Source organism: Drosophila santomea, chromosome 2R, assembly GCF_016746245.2.
Source record: "Drosophila santomea strain STO CAGO 1482 chromosome 2R, Prin_Dsan_1.1, whole genome shotgun sequence".
NCBI classification, from domain to species: Eukaryota; Metazoa; Arthropoda; class Insecta; order Diptera; family Drosophilidae; genus Drosophila; species Drosophila santomea.
In genome coordinates, this window is record NC_053017.2 from 6,937,978 (window position 1) to 6,965,875 (window position 27,898).

The 27,898-nt window shown below is 42.5% G+C and overlaps 1 protein-coding gene across 2 annotated transcripts; it reads right to left on the bottom strand.

The window, feature by feature from the left end:
- LOC120444700 (S phase cyclin A-associated protein in the endoplasmic reticulum) lies at window positions 1-27,484 on the bottom strand. Of its 2 annotated transcripts, none has more exons than XM_039624571.1 (11): window positions 26,815-27,484; window positions 24,325-26,553; window positions 22,819-24,265; window positions 22,371-22,628; window positions 22,172-22,295; window positions 20,138-20,277; window positions 4,114-4,259; window positions 3,916-4,008; window positions 3,537-3,628; window positions 821-1,147; window positions 1-718 (listed from the first exon to the last, which is right to left on the bottom strand). In XM_039624571.1, exons 1-11 carry the CDS (start codon window positions 26,993-26,995, stop codon window positions 608-610), a joined length of 5,148 nt encoding a protein of 1,715 aa, XP_039480505.1. In that variant the 5' UTR covers window positions 26,996-27,484; the 3' UTR covers window positions 1-607. The 2 variants fall into 2 exon arrangements, with proteins under 2 accessions (XP_039480505.1, XP_039480503.1); XM_039624569.1 differs by having other exon boundaries at window positions 26,809-27,484.
- Window positions 27,485-27,898: the final 414 nt, after the last annotated feature.

Consider the following 27,898-nt stretch of genomic DNA (forward strand, 5'->3'; position numbering starts at 1 on the left):
TTCATTTGCGTTGCTTTATTTGTAATGTTTTTGCACAAAACGTTGATATTTATAAAAATACATAAGGTAATTTTATTTATGTTTGCCTTTCTCCCATTTCTTTTTTTGTGTAGGTGAAAGTTGTGTATGCTAAAAGCATGGGTTAATTCGATAACTGAGAATTTTCTGTGCTTGTGGGTGAGTTTGATAGAAGCGCTAAACTAATGTTAATACTTTGCATTAAACATAAGTTACAATGAATACATGTACTAAGTGTATATATTAATATAAAATCTATGCGAGTTCGACTTGTTGTGAATGTGTTTAGCGAATGTGTGAGAGTGAGTGAGATGAAGTGATTGTTAAGTAAACTAGTTTATGATAAAGTTTAGGGTTATATAAATAATATTATAAATATTTTGTGTGCCGCTTCTGCATTCGATATTCAATTATCCTGCTGTTCATCTGCTTGCGAATGTTTCAAGTAGTTTTGCCCTTCAGATTTTTAATTTTCTTTGAAAATAATATCACTTTGAAAGTTGGGACTTTAGTTTGAAGGATCATTGTATGGGATACATAAATATATATACATATATATTAGGTTGCCGCCCCAAAACAAATCACATATCTACGCATTTTGTTTATTACCGGTGTTGATTTTGTCTTTGGTGCGGCTGTTTATCAGTTTAATGACGACATTTTTTTGCGCCATCTCTGATTTGCTGTACTCGTCTATGAACTGCAAGAATATAGAAAATAGTAATAAGAAATTGCCACCATTTCAATTAGTTAAATCATTACAAGAAATCATTAAATCATTACAGTAAATAAGAAGCCTTACCAACAAATCGAAGTCCTTGCAGAGAAACTCCCTGGCAGGCGGATTGTTGAAGGAAACCGTGACCAGGAAGGGATAAATTACAGGGTTGAACTGGGTGGGCAACTTGGCTAGGTTCTTGAAGATCACGGCAAACTGCTCAGATATCAGCAGGTCCTGGTGCCTGCGATTGTTGACGCAGAAAAAGGCCAGCGAAGCGATAAGGTCAATCAGCATTGGGGTGCTTTCGCTGTTCTTCGCCCACTGGGCATTGGCCAAACTGCAGTTCAGGATGAGGGTCATCACGTCCAGCAGCTTCAGCGACAAAGGACCCTCCACAGTCAGTGCCTCCTGAAAATACCGAAGCACATATAATTGGCAACACAAGCCAACAACAATGGTAAAAAATAACCGAAGCCGAAATCACTGAGCAAATGTTTTAATTAAGTCAAAGCAAATATCAAAGAGTGCCACTTGTTTAGGGCAGGAAATGAAGGGCCGGCACGTCCTGCGGCCCGATTGTTTATTTAATCCTGCCTATATATTTGCCTGCTATTTGCATAAGGGACTCGTCGAGCGAGCCAGAGAGCGCTACTAATTTGTTTATCCTGGCAGGCCAAAACCCGAAACTCGAAATTCAACAACTGAAACTGGCAACTTGTTCGAGTATGAGTAAGAGTACGAGCACTGAGCAAATATTTAGCCAAACAATTGACATGCCTGGCTGGCTAGAACAACGCCCCTCACTTTTCCGACCCTGGCAGGATATGAGCGAGCGGCAAGGATTTTCCAGCCGGAAACGAAAAAGTAAAACAGAAAAAAAAACAGAGAGCGCTTGAGAACGATTGAAATTGCGTGGGCTTCGGATTGGCTTGGCTTGGCTTGGGTTAAACTTGAAAATTTCATTTTACAAAGTCAATATTTACGCAAAAACAAACGCGGCCTCTGGAGCGGCTCTCGAAAATTGAGTTTGCTGATTAAAACCGAATCAAATTATTTGCCAAAAACAGAGCAACCGACCCTCGCTCGCAAAACTTGATGATGATGATGATGCTGATGCTGATGGTGATGACGAGCAAGCGAAACCCTTATCTATTTTTGTGGTAATTTAAAACAAATAGCTCTAATCCCAGTGCAATTCGTGGTTGGAGCTTTTGGCAGCGGCAAAGTTTGTCTAGCAAATTAGTTTGTCAAGTGCGTAGCCTTGCCTCTGCCAGCCTGCATCCGTTAAATATTGACACGTGCAACAGACGCACACACTCGAGAACTCAGATACTTGGGTGGAGGTACACAGGAAATTAAAACCTAGCTGTCAAACACTTTGGATATCTATTTCAGATTGGTAGCTGGTACGAAAGTCTAATGTGAATCCTATTCATTTTAAATAATTGCATAAATGCAACCTACTTGGGGATCACAACATTTTAATGTGCAAAACTTGAACATAAACCATCGCATTAGGTACACAAATTCTTGAATATAATTTTATATAGAGCGTTTCTAGCAAGTACTGGTAACTGTAACATTTATCACTAAAAATATTCAAGTGCCGAACCTCAGATAGATTCACGATAGCACTCCGACATTCTGTTTCATTGGCGCGGTTTTGGCTGCCAACTCCAATCCGGTTCCTTTCGTTACGGTTGGCATAAATATTTTAGGCCACGCCAAGACGACAGCCGACATTTGGCCCAAGTAAAGTGTCAAAATATTTGCGTATTTCCTTCAGATGCCCCCAAGCCGAACCCACACACCACCCACCAGCCACCACCCAATCCTGCCCTTTTCGCCATTTTCTCCTCCGAATTTTCACAGGTATACGAGTACAGAGGGAAATGTCATCGCGGTTCAATGGCGTCTGCCTCATGTTGTGTTTGTCATTTGGCGCTGTGTTGTCTGTTGCGCAAAGCGCAAATGTCACTCTGCCCCAAACCAAGGAACTAAATACACAATTCTCGTGGTGGCTGTCATGACATTCGGCAACATGCAAATCACTCTGGCGAAACTCACTCGCAGATTGCAAGATTGCATGCCGCCGCAATCGCAAAGTTTTAAACGTCTACACTAACTTTTCCTCCTGTTCTTCAGTTCCTCCCGCTGATGCCGATGCTGCAATCGTTGTTGTTGTTGTTGCCGATTTTCTCAATTTTCACCAGGCGATTTCACGTTCGACAAAGTTTAGAAGTGCAAAGCAAAGAAAAGCCAAACGCATACACACGCCAACAGCAGATTCCACGGAAAAAAATAAAACAGACGAGAAAAATTCTAATGAAATTTTCTCTGCTGCTTGAGCGGGCAAAATTGAGTCACATTGGTGAAAATATGGATTTGATCTTAGATTCCAAAAAAGTTTTGAAATAAATTTCTGTATGCCTTTAAAAATCATTTTTAGGTAAGATAACATCTATATTAATACAATTATTTTAGATGAATTCGGAGAACTGTGTTTAAAATAAACTCTTTTAAACTTATCAAATTATTTATTTGCTTATTTGCTTTACCAGCATGGTTCAAAGTTTCTAAAAAAAAAAAACCTTGAGCAATTCTTCCTTATAAAATGTTAAACCTAAATTTGAGGAACGATTTTGTGATCTCTTTAGGCACTAACCACTGTGCTTTCGTATTGGGGTAAGGGCTGGCTGGCTGGCTGACTTTTTGATTTGTTTAAACGGCGACGCACGACGTTCGACGTTCGACTGAAACTCCCAAGAATACCCCTCCCGTTGAAGGGCAAACTCACCTGGAAGGTGTTCACATCCAGGCAGGCCAGGGACACGTAGAGATGAAAAGTCGATGCCGCCAGGGCGGTCGTGCGTGGTGGAATGCATTCACCTGCAAAAACAGAACAGAACAGAAATAAAAAAGAAAATCGAGTCACAAAATAGGTAGGAAAAGCGGATAAGCGGCGATAGCGGATATTCACTCATAAAACATTAGAGGCTTACGGAAAAATCAAAACTAATTTCCGCCTTTGCGAGGAGATCACGTTGCTTGGGTTGTTCGTAAAGTGCATTGAAATCTAATTAGCACCTCCACCTCCCTACTACTCTACTTCTCCGCCCCCGCCTCCGCCTCCGCAATTCAATTTGCAGCTACTGTTTGGTTCAGTTAAAACTCACCCATTGGCATCACGCAGCCATAGAGCATCGAAACGGTTCCAAAGAGCTCAGTGGACTTGGCTGCGCTCAGCAGACGTGTCGGATCGGCAGGTCCTGTGGATGGAGGATAAGGAAACGAATAAGCAACGATCCTGCTCCGGTTTATTTACCCTCTGGCAGGTGCGACTTCAGAAGCTGGCTACTGCTAGTGTGACTCACCGGGCTGGCAAACATCAATGAAGCGGGACAGGAAGCCCAAGGTGGTCAGCAGACCCAGCATCACACTCTTGTTGCCCTCGATGGACTCCCGCACCTTCTGAATGCGCCGGGAAAGCACTTCGATCAGGCCCGTAATCACAACGAGGCTGCAAAGGGAAAGGGAAAAGGAAGATTGGTCGGAAATATGTTAATACTTAATGGATATAATTCAAATAAGTACTGTAAAAATAGATTTTATTACAATGATCCCCTCCCAAGTGTACCTTTCAGCTATTCATTGCTATTTAGCCGTAGTCACTCGGCCGTTTTCCCTTAATTTGCCCCGTAGTTTCCATGTCCATATGTCGCTAGTTCTCTTGATCTACACCCACGTCCTACCCTTTCCACTGGCTACCATTCGGGCCAGGACACTCCACACTTGTTAATCGCCCGGAGCGTTCACGGTGCAAAACAACTGGAACCCGACCATGTGTCATATGATTTGAAAGCGATTTAAATTCATACTCCCCCCTCGCAAACGACAAGTATCCCAGCACCGGCCGGAGAGAATGGTCACCTCCTTATCCGGACTATTCAAGGGGCGAATGACATTTCATTCACTCTCCCAGCAAGGTGTTTCCATTCTCATATCAAAGGTGGAGGACTCGTGTCCTGTTGTCCTGTTTAACCTCCGAGTGAACATTAACATGTCCTTGCTCCGCCTTCTGTTGCTGATTTTGATGCTGATGCTGATGCTGATGCCCGTTGTCATTGTCAGCGCAAATCTGTTTTGATTTTAATCCAGCTTATGCGAGCCCGAAATGCCGAAATGCATGTCCATGGTCCTGCAGGACCGCTCCTGGTCCCTCCTGCTTCCGGTTACCTCCCCCTAGTCCCTTCATTCTGCACATTGTTGTTCAGCGAACTGTGCTGCTCATTGGCTACACTTACAAAAACGAATTACAGTCTAATAGGTATTCAAAAATATAAAGAGAACATAAATCGCATACCATTTACACATAATATATTCCCATCATTTGGCAAACCTTATAAAAAGGCAAAATTATTTGAAGTGTGCACAAATCCGATGCCCTTCCTGTTTTCCGCTGCCGATTAAGCGTCTTAAGTACCGAAATCAATGCACAGAAATGCCCAAATTACAAGCGCCCGTGAAAAGGACATTTTCCAGTTGAGAGAGGAAAGCGAACCACTTCGTGTTTCTTGTAAAAAAAAAGACATTACTCAGCCAGCAACAAGGGGTTGCACTTTTTCCTTGCCAATTGCAACTATTTTGTTTAATAAACAAGACACCCAGAGCTTGAGTTAAGTAGCGTGTGCATTTGACACTTGTTAAAATATTTGCGCCTGTCCCACACACATACATACACACACTCATGCTTGAGGGAGGTCCTTGATGATTAAAAGGGGGGAGGGAAGAGGGTTGCTTGGTGCGCCTGCAACTGTCGCGCGTATTTAACGAACGTGTTTTCACAACTAACAAGGATGTTAATTCTTTTTTTTGCCGGGGATTCTTATTTTTATTTCGAGCTTTGCACCAAATGCCTTTTCACACCCGAAAAAGTCCTGTGTCCTGGGTGTCCTGCCAGTGGTTTGCCCCCTCGACAACCATTTGCGCCCCGTGTTGTCGCATTTTATTTTTATTTTGTCGCCATCGTTGGCTGCTGCTTTTGGCTGCTGTTTATTTTACGGCACTGACGATTATGTCCTGCCCGGGGTCCTTGGTCCTTGGTCCTTGGTCCCGGGTTTGCTATCCCGGCAGAGGAAGCCTCGGCCACATCCGATACGTCGTCTCTGGCCGGGGAGTTGGCCATTTTGTGTTTGGATTGATGCGACCAACGAACTAAATACTTTCCACAGGCGAAACTCGGGCCAGGACACATGACAAACGATGACAGCTCACTGGCGGCGGCAAAGGGGCGGTCACTCACTCGCCCACTCACCCACTCACCCTCTCACCCACTCACCCACACAGCCACAGAACGGGGGTAAAAGCATCCTTCGAGCTGCGTGCTAGCTTTGTGCTTGTTGGTTTAAGAAAATTATTAAGGATATTTTTGTGGTGCTGATGAGTTTGCCGAGTACTTTTTGTCCAGCAAAGGCCAAAGGGACAGCGGGCGAGGCTGTGGGTTAGATTGACCAACCAGGAGAGCAAACATCGTGTGGATTGTCCCTGCATCCCTGCATCCGGGTGTCCTCTTCTTGTCCGTTCCTCCAGTGTCCTTGTGTCCGCCTGTCTGCGCTAAGTGTCCTGTGTGCGATGCGAGGCACAAATAGCAAAACAGGAAGCTCAAGTATGTTTACAGTTGACAACGCCAGAAATGTTGTGGGGATATCAGCAGGGGATCAGCAGAGATGTACTTTTAGCTTTATTTTTCAGTGTGTGCAAAAAAACCCTTTTTGGTTTAAACTTCGAATGGAGGCAATATCAAGAGCGTCAGGCTTTTTTCCTTTATCACGATAATGCTGCAACTAAAGTTCATACCACCATCTTTTTCAAACATTTACAGATTTAAGAGTTTTATATTAACCAAAAAACTTTAGCTATTATCAAAGATCCTAGGTCCTTAATATAAGGATGTTTCAGTTAATGCTGAAACAGAACTCATTTCACGCAAGCATCTTAAGCGGGCAGCACAGACACAAATACAGATACAGAAAAGCGGGACTTGGGGTCTCATCCTGGCGGTGGCACGTAGTCCTTGCTGCTTTGTTTGCCTCTCCAGTGGGTGTGTGTGTGTGCGTTTGGCCGCTTATGTGCGTGTGTGCCAGCGTTTGAGTAATGGACGCTTTTATTTGCGAACAGGACTTTTGGTTGTGTCAAAAGGGGTCAAAATGGATTTTTCGGCTATATAAAAATTACTTCTGGCAGTGTTTGCTTTTCAACGCTGCTAAGGCTGCCACGGATGCCACGGCAGCTTCGGTGGTCAACTCTGGATTTTCAGATTTTTGCGGCAGGACATTGTCATGGCATATCAATCATTCATTTGTAGAATGTTATGGATCTGTATATGTTTATGGCTTGCCACTTAAATAGCAGAAATCTGTATGCCATTCATTTGTATTGTAAACATCAAACGATGAATGAGCTCCTTTTGTTGATGACTCGCTTTCGTTTATTATGATAAATCGCACAGAAAATAATGAACGGACAGACAAAGAGAACGAGGTTTTGTTTGATATTTTTAGTGTTTGTAATCAGAACTCGCCTAATTGAAATCAAAACATCAAGCAAACTGAAATTATTTGCACAACAATTTCTCTTTCACTCTCTATTACCGAAAAACAAAAAACACAGCTCTAACAACATGGAAGCCAAATGGTTTGAGAAGGACTTGCACTTGAATCTACGAAAGCTGCTAAATGGATGCAATGTCACAATTCCCGGGATCTCACACACTCCTCGCAAATTCATAAATTCGCAAATGCCACTCGTATTTGCTTACGAACATTTAGCAGTATTTTATGGACGAACGTATCTGAATCTTTTGCTAATCGCTTTTGCATTTTGAGCACATTTAATGCTAGACGCGTGCTGCTCATTAGCATATGAAAGAATTATATTGCCATTGTCGGTGGGCTTTGGAGTGAAATTTGCACAGCACGTGGCTTTTCAAACAATTGGACAATCGATTTTTAAACTATTTATGGGATTGGTGGCTAAATTTTTGGCGCGGAACTCCATGTTTTGGCTTATTAAAAAGTTGATAAACAAATTAGAAAATTACATTTTAATCAATGGGTTTGACTGGCTTCTTAATACCTCAATGTAATTTTGAGTGTTAATGTAATTTGAGTAGCCCATAACTTGTGGCAAACTAGAGAATCTTTAAGTGAATTATTCAATGATGGGTTAACATATTCAAGTTTATTAGTTGTACGCTGTATGCTTAATTTGTAAAACTGAGCTACAGGGTGGGTATCAGTCATACTTGCAGTGGGTTCCCCAATTTATACAAATTGCATTTATTCATTAATTTATTTACACACAGGTTAAATCAAATTTTTAAAATTCACATGCTGTCTAGTTACCCAAAACATGCTTTGGACATTTTTAACCCCAACATATTCTGTTTTCACAGCCAAATCTGCTTAGCAGCTTTCGCAGTAATTCAATTTCAACACGAACCATTGAAATTCATCAGATTCAAATTCATTCAATCAAGTAAAGTCAACAACGCAGGCTGGAAAAACGCCAGCTGGTTGCCATCCTGCATCCGAGAACACACGTAGAGACCCATCCGCATCCGCATCCACATCCACATCCACATCCGAATCCGATTCACATTCAGATCCAGGTCAGAGGCATGTGAATAAAACTCAACGCCTTGCGGTGGCCTAAAACAACATTAGAAATTCGATTGTAGTCGGCAGGCAAATCAAGCGACACACACACGGATCGGCTCTAAAGGTGTTAATGAAAACTAAACCGGAAAAAAGGGAAATCAGAGAAATGTAGCCTGTAGCTAGCTACCCCGTAACTTTCCGCAGTGCGCACGAGCCGGAGTTGATTAAAATGCAATTTCAAATTGTTTTCTCCGCCGCTTGTCGGCACTTGATTAAGAGCAACTGTTTCCCTTTCGGAGGGTTAAAACTGTCGCGCCTGCGCCTTGCCATTGCAAAGTCCCCCCTTCTGAAGGGCAGAACATACATACACATATCCCCGGGCGTCCCGATTCGGGTGTCATGTCAAAACAATGCAACTCGAGTCGCATTTTAGGGGTAGCAATCGGCAGACAAACAGCCGGCCGGCCAGAGTCGATAGCTCTGATTGCCCACAAGTGGCTTGGAGGACCAGAAGTGCTGAAGCAACCCTCGGTCGAGATACCAACGCATGCAAGTTAAGGCACCAATTTAAAAAATATATATGTATTACTTTAAGCAGCAAAACAAAATATATTTTAAAAGACGTTCTAAGTAAAGCATCATTAATAAAGTACTAAATAAAATGTAAATTTCTGAACAGAACAAACATGTTTTCACTGTTTCAAAAGCACTTTTTAATCAATATGTAATATAACTCTATAGAAAACTTTATGCAGAGCCCCAACCAAATTTTTCGGCGGGTACATGGCTATCATTGACGTTGCTGAAATTACAAAACACCTGGTACTGGGTTCGGTTGGCAACTTTGTTGGCCATGTTTATGCATTAGAGCGCGTGTTAAATAATTTCACGCTGCAAGTTGGTCGACTCCTTTATGGCCATAAAGGGAATCGGGGGCCCAGGGGTAAGGGGGTTTGTTGTACTGCGAGAGGGTGAACTTTTAATGGGCGACGAGGAAAATGTGGGCATGTGGTGTTAAGTAACCTTATCAGTGGGCGAGAGCAGGGACATCGTTATCATTAAGAGACACCAACAGTGTGACATCATCATCATCATCATCATTTTATCATCATAATTATGGCGCTTACTAGGGCAGCACGTGCAGCAGCTGTTACTAAAACAGCGGCAAGGGGGTTATATTTATTACATAAATCCCGGCCAGGACTAAGACAATTCGTCATGTCACTGGGATTTGCACGGAGAGATCTCAATTGCGGCTAATGGAGCTTAGACTCGGAACAATAGTCCTCTCGTGAATTTCGATTGCCTCTTACCTTTCTGTGCACACAGGGAAAAACACCCAATCAAGTATCACTATTTTGAAGTTTATTGTCGTACATTACTGGGGCAAAATTTAGTTGTATTAAATGGAAAATGATATTAAATCGCACATTGCACCGATTGGCTTAAAATATGCATAGTAAGTTATACTGCATGCGAAACGGACATTTTCACATTGTTCCCTGTGCATGTTTACATTACTAATACGAAACTCCTCCAACAACAATAATCACATCAACAGGATCTGGGACGTGACTCCCTAATGCCCAGCAAGGGTTCCTTTGCCGGCAGGGGTCTCCTTTCGGCCTGCATGTCCTTTTGCCACTCTTCGGACATCCTGCGGTGCTAATAACCCACTTACTTAGACTTATCCCATTGTTGAGATTGTTGAAAGAGGGCACAAGAGCGAGTGGAAAAGGACCGATTGCTCCGCTGCCCATCAATTATTGCCCGGAAAATGCAATTCGGAATTCAGAAGCGAATTGAAATTGAATTGACCGCATTCGGGCGCAAAACATTTTTGATTTTTTACGAAGCTGTCCTGTGGCACGCATAGCGAAATGGTCATTCGAAAAAGGACACCCCTATGTGAGGATAGAATTTGTGCTTTGGGTGGACGGTTATGGTTTAATTGCATTGGTAAATGTTTTGGCTGAGGCGGAGATGCGGTTGGGACTGGGTGCAATTTGAAAGTTTTCCCAACGGGCGGTCTATGCGAAATCTCGATCGATTTATAATTAAATTTTTAAAGTTCACGTTAGTACTCATTATGTTACCAAAACAACAAAGGTCTGTGTCTACGCAAACACACTGTTTTTTTTTGTATCTAAAGTACAAAATATTCTTTTCAAATATCCCTAATAATCTTGATTTCAACATTTTATTTACAGGTCATCAATTAGTCGAACACAAAGCAAAACCGTATCAAAAACCTTAAAAAAGGTAGAACCCACATTTTAGAGAACTATTTTATAGTTTATCCCTATTTTTACGCGAAAACCAATCGAATCCCATTGGTTATGCTCAAGGACTCGACAGGACATCAGTTACGGTCCTTTTTACATTTTTTGGTGGTCACACAGCTGTCAACGGAAACCTCCGAAACCCCTCTGTTTTGCGAAAATGGTAACTAATTTCAGATTTTTCGTAATAAACATAAAATAAAATAAACCCAGCAGAGAAAAGTGTAAAATAAGAACAACAAAGATACCAATCAAATGACAGGCGAAGAGGCGGAGAGGCGAAAAAGGCAGCTGTGTGTTTTTTCAGGGCCGCACCTTCGACTGATAAGAGTTCCAGTTGAGATCGTAATTAATTTCTGGACTCTCCCCTGTTTTTATTTTCATTTCTGAATGCAAATGAATTTGTACGTATTGCCGTACGGAGCAGCGTCAACTTTTAATTCATTTACCTTGCACCAGTCGCTGGATGACGATGATGATTCAGTCGGAGAATGAGGATGCCCGAGCCCAGAAATGGATGCAAATTGATTTGCAACGGTGTGGCAGAAAGAGCGCGGTATAAACATACCGAAAGAGATGGCTGTACAGGCTCCGCGACCGCAAGGTTGCGCTGAAATGGAGGTATGGCGCCTAGCAAAACCGCGGCGAAAGGATTGCCCTCGCATGAGATACATCTGCACATAATGTGAACATATCTACAAACCAGTTTCTGCGCCTTGGGCTTCTGAGCTCATCGTAAATAATATGAAAAGTGGCCTAAAGCTAGCCAACCAACGAAAGTCAGTTCTTGACTTAACATGGTGCTCCATAGAATTAATAATTAATTTTCAGTACAAACGAATGACCCTCCGCGCTGCCCATAAAATCCCATTGGTTTATTATAACCATATTAGTTATTGACTTATAGCCCCCTGCCACGCCCACCAAGCAGAAGGTTACCCTTTTTTGCGACAGTTGCTATGGAACCCCTTATCTGAAATACTTTCAGGCGTGCATATTTTGCGAGACTACTGAATCTGTTAAACTTTTCACGAGGCTGCGCCTCATTAAACCGCCCAAAAATCGGCAGCCACGGTTGCAGGCCCATTACCACGCCCATTAATGCAAATTAACGCAATGCAGACATATGCCGAAATGAAGAGCTCATGGGCTGCTGGCCCATCCAGTTGGGTTCGCTCCGCTTGGCTTCGGATGTGTCACAGCGCATTATCATTCATAAATCAAAACATGGAAATTGTTTAAGGCGGAGTGAGGGATGCATTTTGGCCGGGGACAACAATATAATAGCCCACCACCCTGACTCGCTCTGCGCAGTCTAATAAACATGTATAAAAAGTTATGAATAAATTAAGACATTTGGCTGTCAGTTCGGGTTTAAAGGGATGCAGATAGATGTGCTCCGGGGTTGTTGCTCACTTTTATTCCTTATACCTCAGTGATTAAACTCGCATTACGCGCAGACCCAAGAGTTGAGGGTAAAAAAATGTTAAAGAGTGCCTGGCAAGTGCCGAGATTGAGCTGTCAAGTGGGCCCTCACGAGTTTGCCAGAAAAGTGTGCAAAAAGTGCGGAGAATTAGGGGGAAATGAAACCCAAGAGGCCAGCAGAAAATATCTCAGCGAAGTAAATCATCTCAAGTAAATCCGAGTTATAGATATGGGATGGAAAATCTGAAATCTGCATGCGGTAGGCCAACGAGAGGCGAAGACAAACACGGATGTGGCAATCACTCCGTGGGATATATAATCCCGATCCTGTCTAGCCGAGTTCTTAAAGTGAAAATTCATCAACACGTCACCCGTCCATCCAATCCATCCATCCAACCGTCCATATAGCAATGCCATACCAAACCATTCTGTTCCATCTCGCGTCGCGTCTCCTGTGTTTTCTTAGTAACGAACGCCACCCAAAGCGTTTTCCATTTACCCCAAAAACACACAGGAAAACATTGGGGCGACAGGCAACGGGGTAAACGTTTTGTCTTATATTAAATACATATATATTTTGACAGGGGGCTGGGTGGGGGCTGGAGGAGGAGTTCGGGCGTCTTCAATTACGACACGCGCGTTGAAAATAAAATTTCAGCAGTTTTTACCCATTTGCACAGAGAGAAATTAAGTACTCAAAAGCAGACCGCTGCAAGGCCAATTAGTTTAGGAGAAAGAACACAATTAATAGATTTTGTTTTCAAGATGTGGTACCAACTTATCTGTTTTCAATTATTAAATATCTTCTTTGAATGCATGCTAGGTTTTTTCTCAGTGTGTGCCTGCTTTCCATATGGGGCTTGTCATCCTCCTGCCTACCGCAGATGCTCATCCAGAAAGCCGAAAAGCAGGAAAAGTAGGAAACGTTGGAAAATATAAAATTGGGTGGGGGAATCAACGTCAGAAATGGACAACACACGTGGGGCAGCCCGATGACGGGATTTTTCTATGGGAATTGGCACTGGGATTGGGTCGCCAAATCCCCCGCCGTCAACCTTTGCGAGGCTGTTAAAAAGCCAAAGTCGAAATAGCTGCCAGAAAGTAAAGCCGCTCGTAAAACTCAAACGAGGCGCGAAGAAGAAAAAGCTGGGGAGCCCAACGGCAGTAGTAGAAAAACATGGCGCCAAATAACCGCAACCATAACGATGTTCCCCCAAAACTCCTTCTTAAGATCCGTCCCAGGGCCGGAGAAGGACCCCGAACAGGACCGTGCGGCGACGTTTGCCGCCATTTTGTAGAAGAAAAGTGCATATAATAAAATAAAATAGCAACACGGCCAACAAAAGCCAGTCGAACAACACACACGACCAGGAGTTGGGTCACAAAAAATGGCACGGGCATTAAACGTAGCCAAGTCGAGAAAGGCAAGGCGAAGATTCAGATACCCTGCTCTATGCTGATTGAAAGATAGGAACTATTGAACAGTACTTTAAATCTAAAATTGTAGCTGGAAAATATTATTTAATATAATTTTATATCATGCTTAATGCATAAAAAAAAGGCAGATATGAAAAAAAGGAAAACACTAAGGAACAACTAAGAACTGTTTTAAGATTGTTCATATACCCTTAGAGATATTCAGGATAGGAAAGTTAAAGTCTGCGATTTGGCTTTCCCAGGGTGAGAGTGTGTATGTGCAAAAGTAGAAAATGGAAAATGGCGAGCGAATGAAAATGTCGCAGAGTGAGCATCGTAAAAAATTATGCCCAACGTAGGGTTCCAGAGCTCCTCCAAATAAATGTACAAGTATGAATATATGCATGGGGAGTCGAAACCAAATTGCGTTCTTATGGCACTTTAGTGGCAAAATCAAATTAGAATTTATGGAAAGTCGCCGCCCAATCATAAATGCGGCGCCCCTATATACATATATACTCGTATATAAGTAAGTATACGTTCACCCCCTCCTCCAGAAACAATCCACAGCCATTGAATAGCCATAACCATAGCAGCGACTTTTCCTTTAGTGCTAAATGACCTTTACGGCTGGGCCATTTCAAAGAATACTTTGCGAAGATTTTTAGTTTTGTCGTAAATTTTTATGCGAGAGAAAAAGTCTGAAAAAGCGTATGGGTACGCTTATAGCGCATAGGGTATAGGGTAGCACCCGGATTAGCGGCTTGTAATGTGCGCCATCTGCTGGCCACTTGAGGGCATTACTCATGCCACAGTTGGCCCGATTCAAGTGCTTAGCGTGTTAATTTGCACCAGTTTGGGTCCCCGTATCGGGATCTTTAGCAGGGGATGCGACCAGTATTATCTATCTATACAACTATTGAGCGAGGGTAGCTCGGCACTTCGATTGTGTTGCGGCCCGAGGCCTCGTGTTAAGCCCTCACAATTGCCATTTGATTGAGTGATGCGTCAGTTGGTTGTCCTTGTTGTCCTTGTCCTTGCGCCTGTTTTGTGTTCCCGTTCTGTTTATCTCCACCCCCTCATAATCACCCCCTGCCTGTTTGCTTCGAGAGCTACCAACGCGCATTAAGTGCACTGGAAAAAACACTTTGTTGTACACATCAATTTCTGCGATGTGCTACAGAATATTTAAATGTAACGAAGTTAGTTTAATTTAAAAATGGTACGGTTTTTATGTTTACCAACCAAATTCCTTTTGAACAACAACTTAATCATTACCGGTCATTTAATTTGAAATGTTTGGCATTTATAAAATCATATTTGGTTGAAGAAATGCACATTGTTTGACCTTTTTTGTTTAAGTGATGGAACAACGAAAACTGAACCAGGAAGGATGTGATTTTATAGAGGGTGCATTATCATCCCGGAGATATAGTACTTCGCATCTGACGAGCATTAAATTAACTGTAACCGGCACTGCACTTTACACATTTTACATATGTCGCCTACCAGAGACAACTTCATCTTGGTGGGTGGTTGCCGGCCCACCCACTCCCCCGGAAATTTTCCCCAGAGAGGAAAAACCCAAAACAGAGCAGCATGGGCACAACAACAAAAAACCAGGCCAAAATCAAAGCGAATGCACTCAAACGAAGAGTGGCTCAGCCTCGGACTGAGCCTGTAGGTAATTCAATAGCCAAAAGCCGTACCGCTCGCACCCTCCCCTCCGCCTTCCCCCGCTGCTCGTCCTTTGACATGCGGCGGAGCTGGACAGGCACTCATCAAACTTTTGACATGCAGCTCGACAAGGGACAGGAGTTTGAGGGCGGGGAAGAGGGTAATAGCTGCTGAGGCTGCTGGGCTGCTGCGCCTTTTTGCATGCAAAATGTCAGCGCATATGTCAGACTTTTGCATATGACCTCTTCGGGTAGAGTAGAGGGTAAACTCGAAAGTTACGTATCTTGCCGCCAGTCTATCTGATACCCCTTACTCGGTTTACTCAGTGCAACATCGGACACATTATTAATTTATAAACTTTGCGGACAATATAGTAACCGTGCGTGTTATTAAGATCTGCATGTTGAATCCCTACTTTCTAGCTCTTATATTTCCCGATATCACCGGTCATACGGACGGACAGATGGGTATGATTTCCAAAACACTTGAAACGCATCTCGACCATGGTTTTTTCCTCAGTCCTTTATGGCCAAATGCATTTTGATGCAAATATACAGCGAAGTTTTGGGCTACACTTCTTTTGAGCTACTACTCTAACCCTTGACCCTTGACCCCCTCTCTTTTGTGCCACACCCCCTCGAACACACCTCCCCCTGCTCTCCGCTGCTCCGATTTCGGGTGTATTTGTGTGGGTTTCCGTGCAGGGGTTTTGCTATGATGTCTTTGTAACTGTAATTGATGCTGACTTTTTGACAGTTTGAATGTCGAAACGAACAGATGAGCAACGGGAACTGAAAACGAAAACTGAAACTGAACTGAGCTGAACTGAAATAGAAATAGAAATTGAAACTGAGCTCTGTTGAGCAGTTGACTGCAGTCGGAGGTGGAACACTCGCACTGCAAAATGCGAGGAACAGGACCCAGATGACAACTCTGATTAGTTGTGTGACAGCTTTCTGATTCGACTTCAATTATGACATGCAAAAAGCTGGCAGGTGGTCCTTAACGATAAGTAAAGTTATGAAATAAGCAGTGCACTACGTTTACACAAAAGAACGTTTTAAAATCAACTTTACTATAATATATTTTAACTGATTGAGTTAGTATTGTGACTAATTTCTAGCACGTATGAATGTTTATTTTTAAATTTGTTAACAATCATGGGTTTTTTTACTTTTAATGTCACTTCTAATTAAACAATTTAAAGTAGAGAAAGCCTGCTTAATATGAATTCAATGCCCCCTCCCACTGCCAATTTTCCACCCTCCCCCGCTGCCATTTTCGGGGTAGCTGAAAGATCAATAGGCACACCGTTAAGAGTCAATATTTTGATTTTCCTTCAAGCGGGGGTGGGAGGAGTTGTGGAAACGGCGAGGGGCAAACAAAAGGAGCGGCGCAGTGGGCAAATAGGAAACTTCACCAATGCCAAACAAAGCGAAAGGGACAGAAACTGAGCCGAGCCGAGTTTTCCCTATGCTCAGCCTTTTGTCAAAAAGAATCAACAGAGACGAGGGGGAAACTGAAATCGGATATTAAACGCAGCACATAAAAAAGCCAACAAACAAAGGGCCGGGGAGGAGAAACATGAGAAACAGGAGATATTTCCAGTCGAAGGATATTTCCAAAGGAGTACGAGAAAGCGAGAGGAGAGAAGAGCAGCATGGACAAAGGACCCAGAATGAAATTAATACATTTGACCAGATAGGAGAGTCAAAGACCATGGTCTATCGAGGGCGGAGTGGGCTGCTGTCTAGTTTAAGGTCTTAATAGTTGCACTAATATGTCGATGGTAAAATAAAACCGAGAGGCACGTGTGTGTGGGTGTGCAAGTGTGCTTAGATGCCAGATACTGTCCTTGTTATTGAGCTGAGGATTTTTATTGGCACTGGGAGAATGAAATGTATGAAAGCATACAATAAATATAATGAAGAGTAGTCACCAAACATTATTTTATATGTAATACCTAAGTTGAAAATGGATTTTTGAAGAACTTAGGATAAGAACTTCATTCCGTGTACATGCTTAAGTTGTTTGTTCTACCTAATTTCAATCCATTTTTTTGGCTCAGTAAAGTCCGTGACACAAAAACTTGCACTCTCAGACTCTGCATGCGAACATACTGCAGGATGTGGATGCAGCAGCTCCAAGGCCTGCTGGCCGAAACTCCAAATTGGCCATTCGATCTGGTTACTTAAAGGGTAATTAAATTATCTGCCGCACAGCAGTCGTGTAGTTGAGCAACGAGCGGAAGTAACTCTGCCAGCATGTCCTCCTTGTCCTCCTTGTTGACATCCTGCCAGTGGAAACAGCAGCCGCAGGAGCATCGACAGACAAGCTGGGGAATATCGAGAAGACCTTTTGCTTTTCCCCCTACAAGCAGAGAAATATGCATATATTTCATTATGACTGCTTTTTAGGGGTGGCAAGGTGAAAGGGGTTCCGGTTCCGGTTTCGGTTTCGGTTTGGGTTCGGGATTGGGTTTGGGTTCTGCTTTCTGGTTTCGATTCCGCGCCAAGGGGTGTTTGCTTTATCGCGTGCCAAATCATCGTTATGATTGCGATGAGCCGCCTTTTCAGTTGTTGCGATTGATGATCAAATCGTGATTAAAAAATTGTACTTCCCGTTTTTTACCAAGAGGGCTAATGACTGTGTTGATTAATTATAAATCTATTACAGTGTAAAAAGATATCTCGTAGATCTGCGCACACTTTTTGTGTGATGTGAAGGTGCCCGAGCGAGGCAAATTAAATTTGTCATGGTTCTAGAACGGGGATGACATACTGGATGGTGGCAGGATTTATGAAGGGCATTATGGTTAACCAAATACTATTTCAATCGACATAATCATACTGCAATTAATCATATAGGGAAATAATGATAGTTTGAAACACCAGCCAATATAAACGTTTTCATCTTTTAGCTAAATATATTATATATTGTATTTTTTCTAAATATTAAGCCAGCCAAAGTCAAATATAATTAGAACTGAAAAACTTAAATATCTGCAAAAGGAAGTTTTTCTTTCAGAAAGCAAAAATCTTTTAAAAAAAACTTTCTAAGTACCAGCAAAGTTTCACTGCCCTCACAGAAGGAAAACCCTTGTGTAGAATAAAAGTTCCTCTTTGTCAACTTTAATTCGATTTCACGACTCCCCGAAAACTTTATTCAAATGCAAAACAATATATACTTGAAGAGCCCCGCACCTGAACAATTAAAAGTAAACAAAAATTTAATTATGCATCCGGCAAAAGCGACACGCAAAGGAACAAGAAAGAAAGCTGCAATCGAATTAGGAAGCCGGAAAATTCAAATTCTTCGTGGCCAGAAAAAATATGACGAAACGGAAACGGAAAAGGGCCAGAAGAGGAAGAAGTGCAAGATGGCGGACCATTCAAGTGCGGCGAATTGAGTTTCCCATTCAGCCAAGTTTATTTATTTCCAAGGCAAAATGGCGCAAGGTGCAGGCACCATAAAAGGGAGTGGGCAAGCCGGGGGTTGTTTCCCCGAAAATTATAGTCAAAAGAAAATTTGATTTTGCAAACGCTGTAATTGAATTGAGCGCCGAGATGCGCGCTACGAAAAATGGCCGAAGAAATAAAGGCGAGTAACCAAAAGAATGAGGATAAAAAGCAGCAAAAGCCACCACAAAAGGCTGCAAAGGAGACACACTAACGTAAAAAAATAAAACAACAATGGCTGACTAATAAAATAAACGAAAAGCTTTTGTAACCAAATTGAAAATATAAACAAACGAAAATTGACAAAGAACATAAAAAATAGCCGTCAACAAGACGGGAATAATAAAAAATAAAGCAAACAGCTAGGAAAAGGCAGAACATTGGTCAGAGCCAAGAGCACACACAAAAGCATAAACAAAAGCCACGGCACACAAGAAAAGCCAACACAAAAAATGGCTGGGAAAACCCGAAACAAAAACAAACGCAAATGTAACACACAAAAGCCAATTCACAATTGGAAAATGCATGGCAACAAAGTTTTTTATGTAACAATAACGGGATAAAACACACAAAAACTAACTGATACATAGTTGTATACGGTATTGGATTTTAAATTTCAATATAAAGGGAAAACTGAACAGTACTATTCTACATAAACAGTTTGTGATTTATTAAAATTGCAATAAAAGGAATCGAACATTTTTTTGACGAATGAAACCCTTTTTTAGTGAGCAAAGTCTACAAAATGGCGCTTGAATTTTGCAGCTATGGAAACGTCAACAATAGCAACAATTCGATTAAAACTCTTGTCTATAAAAATGAGCGCAAATGAATGGAAACAATCAGATGAATAAAAAGGGGGCGGGGTATTAATTTCAAAGCCCTTGCTGGACGCAATATTAAAGTGAAGTGCGATATCTGAGATTAAGCATGAAAGATGCTTAAAGAGGAGAAATCCACCATTTTCATGGAATTAACTGAATTCAGCGTATAATTTACTAACTGTTATATGCTCGTATTCAAATTCAAGTAGCATCTGAAATGATGGAAACTACCAACACACAAGTGAAGTAAAGGAATAATCATACTATATAGTAAACAGTTGTTCAAGAATGGAAATCCATTTGTTTTTTATGTGCTAGACACCAAACAAATGCGATGGCGACCCACATGCTGTGCGATAGTGTGACCAACTAAATAAAAGTTAAAATTAATAATAATATTTTTTAAACGCAGCACGGCGGGCAGCGCAGCAGCAGCGACGTTGCCGCTGGCAGCGCAGCCGCATTTGCTGTCCTGCTCCCGCGCAGAAGAACACGCCCTCTCCGGTGTGCGAAAGAGATGGCAGCGGTGCCGACTACAATGGCCATCTCGCTCCCACTCCCGCCTGGTTTCGAACTCGCGCATTTCCCCTTTTTTCATTCGAAGTTTCTGTAGTTGGCCGCAATAAGCCGGCGTAGCTGCACTTGTTGTTGTACTCACTTTATCATGTCCGGCAGGCGTTCCGGAACTTTTGGGTGGGTGTTCTTTTTCACGTAACTCGAGGACAGCGCCTCCGTGCAGGCCAGCATTAGCTCCGTGGACAACTCGACCGGATGTTGTGGTGATTTTTCTTCGGGTAACTGCAAGAGATCGAAAAGGACTTAGAAAAAACACGTATTTCGGTAATAGGGCTTAATTTCGAAAAAAAATGAATCAAAATATTGACAAATTCCCATTTTTAAATAATCATGTATGCTAAATGTTGTGAATAATAAAGCGCCTATTGCAATGAAAATGCTTGTTTTGGCTTAGAGCAATGGGAAATTGGTTTACTGAATCCCCATTAATAATACAAGATATAACACATACGACAGATACATTGTATGTAGAAGTATCCTTATTCAAAAAGTGGGTTACTCCTTAACAATATAAATATCTAACGCATTAAAATAGCATCGCACGACTGTTGCTTGCTTTTTGGGGCCAGCAGTGAAATTTTTTGTCGCGTGTTTAAATTAATTATCAATTTAAGCAGCAACAGCAAACGGACAGAGCAACAGAGAAAGAGACATCCACATCAATCAAAAAGTTAATTGATATTTCAGTTAACTTTTTTACTCTGTTGCGCCTTCTACGGTTCTCTCCTCTCCTCTTCTTCTCACATTCTTCTTCTTCATTACATGACAAGCGGCGCGCAAGCTGATCCATCAACGAAAAAACGGAAGGTGAAGTAGGTAAGAAGAGGGGTGGGGAGGGGGGAGATTAACAATGAACACGAGCCAAGTTAACAATGCCAACGACCAAAAACAACAACTCTAAAGGGCGGTGTAAAAATATTTATATAGATTTAAATAAGAGACAAGAAATGATGTCCTATTATGTCTATTATACGTTTAATGCTATTTTAAATCTTTTGCATTACAGCTAATATTAAAAAGAGAATGTTTAAGTTACATATATAATAATAAAAGTATATATGTATTACAAAAAAAAGTTTATCAAAATTTAGTCATTCAGTTTTCCTCTCGCCCAAAATTGCACTTATAAAGCAGCAAAAATATAAAAATTAAAAATACTAACAAAATATATATATTGGGTGGAAGAGTGGCTTTCATGCCACTTAACGATTGATTTAACAGCAGCCGCAAATGTATAAACATTTTACACGATGACAAATTTGCCAGTAGAGGGGGAAGAGCCCCAGAAAGTGTAGATCCATTTGGGCGGGGATCAGGGAACCGACCCGGCCTAGTGCTTAAAAATTGATGGGCCTGGCAGCAGACAAGCGAGCCACGGGGCCAGTAAATAAAATTCAAATAAAAATGCCAAACAAACAAAAGGCAGCGCCAAATAAAAGCGTCAAAGAAATGGCAAATAAACAACGCCTGCGAAACGAGCAAAAACAAAAGCCAGAAAACATAAACTTAAAACGGGGCCAATAGGGTCTAATCGTCTACCAAATGCCCTTTCCAACTTATTTTGAGTTGCCTACAATGGCAAAGTTAATTTAAAACAATATTGATATGAAATACTATAAAAATATAGGGAAATAACAAGGTGTTGAAATATCTCTGACAAACCAAACAAAACTTTTAGGTCCATACAATTAAAAAATTTAAATTAGGTATTAACAACTTGTATACACTTAGTGCACATAAATGGCAATCTCTAGAACTATATAGTTGTACAAAGACCTTTGATTAATCCCCAAGATCCCCGCCACACCAGGATTTCAGTTATAGCGAGTTTAAGTTGGACAAAGACATAAACGCGGCCAAGTGTTAAGTGGATGCCGGCAGGAATATAACGCCAGCCAAGTACGAATGTATACCACACACATAGGCGACTTTCGACGTGGCCTGGGGAATTGTGAGTTGCCAAGTTTTGCGACCGCTCCTAACCCTCTGCCGCAATCCCACGGACAACGCTTCGATGCGAGACGACTGCCTGGCGACACTTTTATTGTGGAGCAGTTTGGGTGGCCAAAAGTTGCTGAAAGTTTCTTTTGTGAAGCGGTTTTTTTTTAAGGATTACCTGAAAACTCTTGTTGATGGCATCGAACAAAACGGTTATGGAATTACCCAGAAGAGCGTGACGAGCAATCTGAGGACACACGGAGCAGGCATTCCTGTACAGCTGCACGGCCAAATTGACGGACCTATAACAATGACAAAGTAGCGAAATTAAAGATATACTCAAAAGTGGAAAGGTGAAAAGTTCCAAGTCAACTCACTTTCTGGAGATCTCAGAGTTATACTCCATGCCCTTGCTGATCACGTGGTTGGCCAAAATGCCCAAGCCGTCCATGCAGAGAAAAGCCTGGAAATCGAAGGTCTGAGCTTTGGGTATGACACGCAATAGGTTGCCTAGGTTCCTTTCCAGTCCCTGGGCACCTCCACCCTTGACCACCAGATTTAGCAACTTAGGAACTGTACTATCTCTTTTTACGTGGGCGGGCAAGGGCTCCAAACTTTCCAAATAGTCGGCAGCGCTGTAAGAAGAGCACACAACATAATAAATACAGATTCTGATTTCAGATTAATGCTTATTTAACCCAACCCAAGGGAGAGTCAATAAGTTTTAACGATTAAGCAGAAATTCAACACTCACGATAATACCCAATACCTACAGCAATTAATGAAATTCCATCAATAAAAGTTAAGGAATCTCATTTTACTCACCACTGACTCATCCTTTGCTTAAGCTTCTTCATCTTCTTCTTGTAGCTCCTCGAATGACCGGGATTGCCCCCCACTTCGGAAAGAGTAGATGATAAATCGCAATCCTCATTGGTGGTGCTCGTGGCATTTCCATTTAAGATATCCTCGGACTCGTCCTGATCGCCACGTCCCTCGTCCGCCTGTCGTGTGGGTATGGTCAGCTCCAGAGCCCTTTGCCGAATGTGTTCGATGTTCTCCTCGTGACGACGAGCGGATTCCATTTGTTTTTGGAGGATCTTCCGCTGAAGCTCTTCCGTCGTCTGTTGTTGTTGTACTTGTAAGGCCAGAAGTCGTTCCTCACGATCCCTGGCTTTTTCCCTCGCCAGTGCCTGTCGCTGTTTCTCCTTCTGCTCCTGCATCTTACCAATCCTCTGCTCCTTTTCTAGACGCGTTTCATTCATCTTCTCAAGCTTGAGTAAACGTTCTTTTTCCAGGGCTTGTCGTCGTCTTTCCACAGCGGCTTCTTTGGCAAGTTTTTCTTCCACCCTCTTTTGCCTTTCCTGCTCTAGGTCTTGTAGTCTTCCCTCTGTTTCCTTTGAGGATTCCAGGAGATCCAGCCGCTTGTTTTGAGCTTCTATGTTCTTGATGAAATTAATTTCCTTGAGTTTCTTCTCCTCGTCGTGAGCCTTCTCAATGATTTGCTTCAGATATTGTTCTCGATTTTCAGCTGCCCTTTGAAGTCTTCCTTGCATTTTTTGACGCTTGTCTTCGATAATTTGATTCTTAGCTGCTTTTACATCCTCCACCCTTGAAAATAGCTGCTGTAACTTAGCTGCCTTTTCCTGCTGGAGCAGATTGCGCTTTTGCTGAGCTCTCGCCTGTTTGGCTTGGTATTTCTTCAGAGTTTCTTGTAGGGAACGACGTCTGGAGGGGGATGATAACTTCTGGTGCAGCTCTTGAGCTCTTCCAGGATGTCTGGCCACATAAGCCTGCAAGGTGGCCAAAGCCTCAGCCCTTTCGTTCCAGGACATGTCAGAAAGCAACGCTTGGTATCTTAACTCCAAGCTGGCGTTTTCATCATCGCTCATGGTCACAAAAACAGCTGAATCATCACCGCTGCCCATCTCCAATCCATCCACTCCGTCATCCTGCTCCTCCAGCTGAACTTCACAATCAGTTTCATCTGTTTCCGTATCCACGTCAATCTCAGTTTGTTCCAACTCCCTGATCTGACGCTCCAGAGATTCCTGAACCTCTCCTAAGATCCTTTCATTACGCTCCTCCTCGTTGTCATCAGTATTTTGCTCTTCATTTTCGTCACAAGCACTCAGGATGCTAGCATTGGGCTTAAGACTTCCGCTTGGAAGCTTGCAGTGGGCAATGCTCTCGTAGAGTTCGCCTATGGTCTTGGAGAACTCGCAGTTGGTTTGGATCTTAATATCGATCTTGCTATGGTCGTCGTTGCAGGCTAAAATAATATAAATTTGATATTTAGGTCTTCATATCATTAAACAAATAAATACTTACATTCCACAACGGTTTCCGCGGAAGAGGAGCTGCTGTTGTGTTGCCTGTTGCCCTGCTCCTTTTGTTGAAGTTTTCTTAGCGCATTCTTCTCACTCCTCATGTACTCCTTGTGCAAGGATGTCATTTTAAGTCCTGTAAGATCAGATTTCTGTCGTTTGATAATGGAATTACGTCCAATACAAATACTGCTGCTGCTGCTCCGAGTGTTACTTGAACAAACAATCGGCGTATCGGACTTTTCCTGCTTTTCTGGTTTCTTCACTTGATTAGTGTAGCTTTTCTGAACGGGGAATGAATTAACCTTGGCCTTGGCGTTTTTGATTTCTGGTCGGGTGATGGTTATTGATGTTTTCGCTTTGGCCTTTGCCTCTGCAACTGGAGCTTTAGTTTTAGCCGATATTGTTTTGCCGATAGCATCACCTTTCTGATTTTCCTTATGTTCCTGCTCTTTTTGCTGCTCGTTCAACAACGCCAATGTCGGCAAGCTAGCATAGCCTGTGGGCTGATTGAATCTGTTTGCCCAATGCATACTGCTCCTTCTTCGGTTTTTCACAGTCAACCAACCATCGTTAGCATCTGTCGGAAGTTGAATCTGTTTTGGTTCGGAATGTTGATCATCCGCCTTTAGAGTGTTTCTTGAATTTGAAAGTTGTTCATTGCTAGCTTTCAGAGTGGATGTGGAGCTAGTTATATCCTCCCTAGAACTTAGCCTAGAATTAATATTAGTTCTTCTGGCAGTGCTTAAAATGGAACCCGGATTACTTTTCTTCGGTAGAGTTCTAGCACTTGAACTGATGTTACTCCCATTTATTTCCAACATGGTTCGGGAGCGTGCAGACAATCTAGAGGCCACATTATTGGGTGGACCATGGCACTCGGTTTTGCTAGAGGGCCTGGGTTGTAGCTGTAATCCACTTCTACCAGTCGTTTTTATAGGAGGAGGAACTGTTTTTGTCCGACGTAAACCATTGACTGGAGGCGGTAAATTCGATTTTACATGACCCGGTTTAGATGCTATGGTCTTGTGAGCTGCTACTCCTCCAGGTGTTGGAAGCATCTTCTTGGAGGGACGATTTAGCACACTAGAATACTTGAGGGGACTGTTTTGAACAATGTTTCCTGCTATGGAATTTAATGGTTGTTGTTTCTTACAAATTTCCGCCAGTGGCTTAACGACCGTGCTTGGCGGCGTAGGCTCTTTATTTGCCTGCTGATTAAGTAAGGCGTTTTCCATAGACTCCAGAGAGGCCACAGTCATCTCTAGAGCTGTTGGCTCTGGTGCTGTTTGCATTAAATCAGATTCCGTTACGTTAATAATTGGTTGTTCGAAAAACGACGGCTCTTGTTTGTGTAAGATTTCAGTTGTGTATTCATTGGCTATTGGAATGTTCACTTCTTCTAAAGCCTCCTTTTCAATCCTATTCTGAGCTTCTCTTTCCTCCGCCTCCTTGCGAATTTTCTCCCTGATATCCGCTAGAGTTAGATGTGGATCCTCCAGATCTGTTTGGGAATACTGCGTATTCAGCTGCACAAAACTAGATTTGTCCCCACTTAAATCTAGAGGACCCTCTATGTTATCAGATTGTGATGATCCTTGAGTAGCTCTCTTGTTGGCCGCAAAAAGTTCTCTAACATTTAGTCGCATTGCTCCCTTTGGCACTTGGTCATAGGCACGCAGTAGTTTCCTGGGCGAAATCTGTCCTTGATCACAGCACGGTGAGGTTTTTCCGGATTGAGTACCCGGAAACAAGGCTGGACTGGATTTGCCCGAGTTATTGGGGCTGCAGAGACTTTTAGTCCGAACTCTGGGTGTGGGATTGCTTTTACGCACTTCCCAAGCCAGGCTTTGGGGACGCTGTTGGAGTGGTCGAGATTCATAGTCCCACGATACTTTGAACCATTCGCTTAACGCTTTGAAATCTCGCACATAGTTCTCAAGCACCAGGATAGCCTCTTGGCAACTGGAAATGTTTTCATAGCACTCCACTGTTTGATAAATCTCATTAACAGCTCTCTGTAGATTTCCGAATAGCAAGGCCCAGTACCTGGCTTGCAGCTCAGACTTTTTGTCCCTTCCAGTGGAGGCGCTGCGCACGCGTGGTCCACTGCTACTGCCTCCGCCGCCTCCCAGACTGGCAGCAGATTTCAGTCGTGGTGAAGTGGGCGATTGACAGTTTTTGGGCGTACCGTTGGGCGACTTTGGCGGCACCATGGGTGGCTTCCGATAGCCTGCAACGGATTTAAATATTAATGAGAATTTAAATTAAAATTGCATATTTCATTGAAGTCTATTTAATACCCGGTAATCATGTGGTTTTCAGAAGGTTATGACATGAAGGAATAACTAAGTTAACCATTTGAAAATTAAGCTTTCTAAACATTATTTAGACAACATAAAGTAATTTCGTAACTAAGAGAGAATGCTATAACCCTATAAACTTCTCAAGTACCGGATACTCAATAGCAACAGTTGTTGGTTCTTACAGTCACCGTTTAAAAGTACGCCTCCGCATCCAACAGCTGCTACTCCATCACCACCTGCTCCTCCTCCAACGCCATCGCCCACAGATCCACTGGTTGCACCACTCGAGGTTGTATCATCGCAGAACTGGTAGACTAGCAGATTCTTCGCCTCTCTGCCCTCGCGACTCAAGACCTCTCGCATTTCCATTGTTGGAAAGAAAACAGAAGACCGAAAATCTTGTTGTTATTGCTGTTGCTGCGCAGCCTCTGCCGGCGTCTCTGCCGCGTCGCTGCCCACGCAGCTGCTGCAGCTGTTCACGCAACTTTTGGTTTTGTCCTTTGATGCAAACCAAATCCTTATAAACTGTCCAATGTTTACAATGCTTCGCGGAAAACACTTGCTTTCGCTTCGATTTTAATTGATTATTTCTGTTTTTCGCTGCTCCTATTTCAGGCGTCGCTTCTTTGTTGTTTTTGTCGCAGAATTTTGCAGCGCCAGTGGACTGGGCAGCATTTTCGACGGCGTGACTTGCCTATAGGAACCGATACGTGGTCAATCGAGACCTAAAGGGTTCCCCTTCACTTTCCCAGTTGTCTGCTGCTTGTCTTGGATCGGTTAAATAGAAAAAGCCCTTAGAATTTGCGTCTAAACTGAACTTCTGATTACTGCCATATTCAGCCGAGCAGAGCCAGCTGATTTGAACGCACGGTTGCTATTGGGCACAAAGTGCCATTGGTCAATCGGTAGACTGCTAAGCTATCGATAAGAGCGCGGACTCTATCGATATTTAAATTGAATTCAAATTAAAAAACTGCTTTTGGATATTGAAAAAATTTAGTAAAATTAAGCTTTAATGAAATAAAGCAATACTAAATATAATTTATTTATTTATTACACACAGTAGCTGAAGGTTTAAGTTTTAAGCAACGGGGAGGGGAGCTAGAACATATTTGTCAGAGAGTTATAGTTATAAAATATTTGCTTATATCGTTGCGGTTGACGTCGAATATTTGGTTTTAGTGCCGCAATAGTTGCTTCCTTAGCTGCGGCATCAGCATACTTATTGCCTCTGCTCTCCAAGTCTAGCCATAGATCTACCCATATAGCAGA

Bases quoted from the DNA above. Each gene is read 5' to 3' on its own strand.
- LOC120444700 (XM_039624569.1), bottom strand. From the start codon at position 26,995: ATGGAAATGCGAGAGGTCTTGAGTCGCGAGGGCAGAGAGGCGAAGAAT. The intron at 24,266-24,324 runs GTAAGTATTTAT...ATATTATTTTAG, and splicing joins CGCGGAAACCGTTGTGGAAT to CCTGCAACGACGACCATAGC. The intron at 719-820 runs GTAAGGCTTCTT...ATATTCTTGCAG, and splicing joins GCAAGGACTTCGATTTGTTG to TTCATAGACGAGTACAGCAA.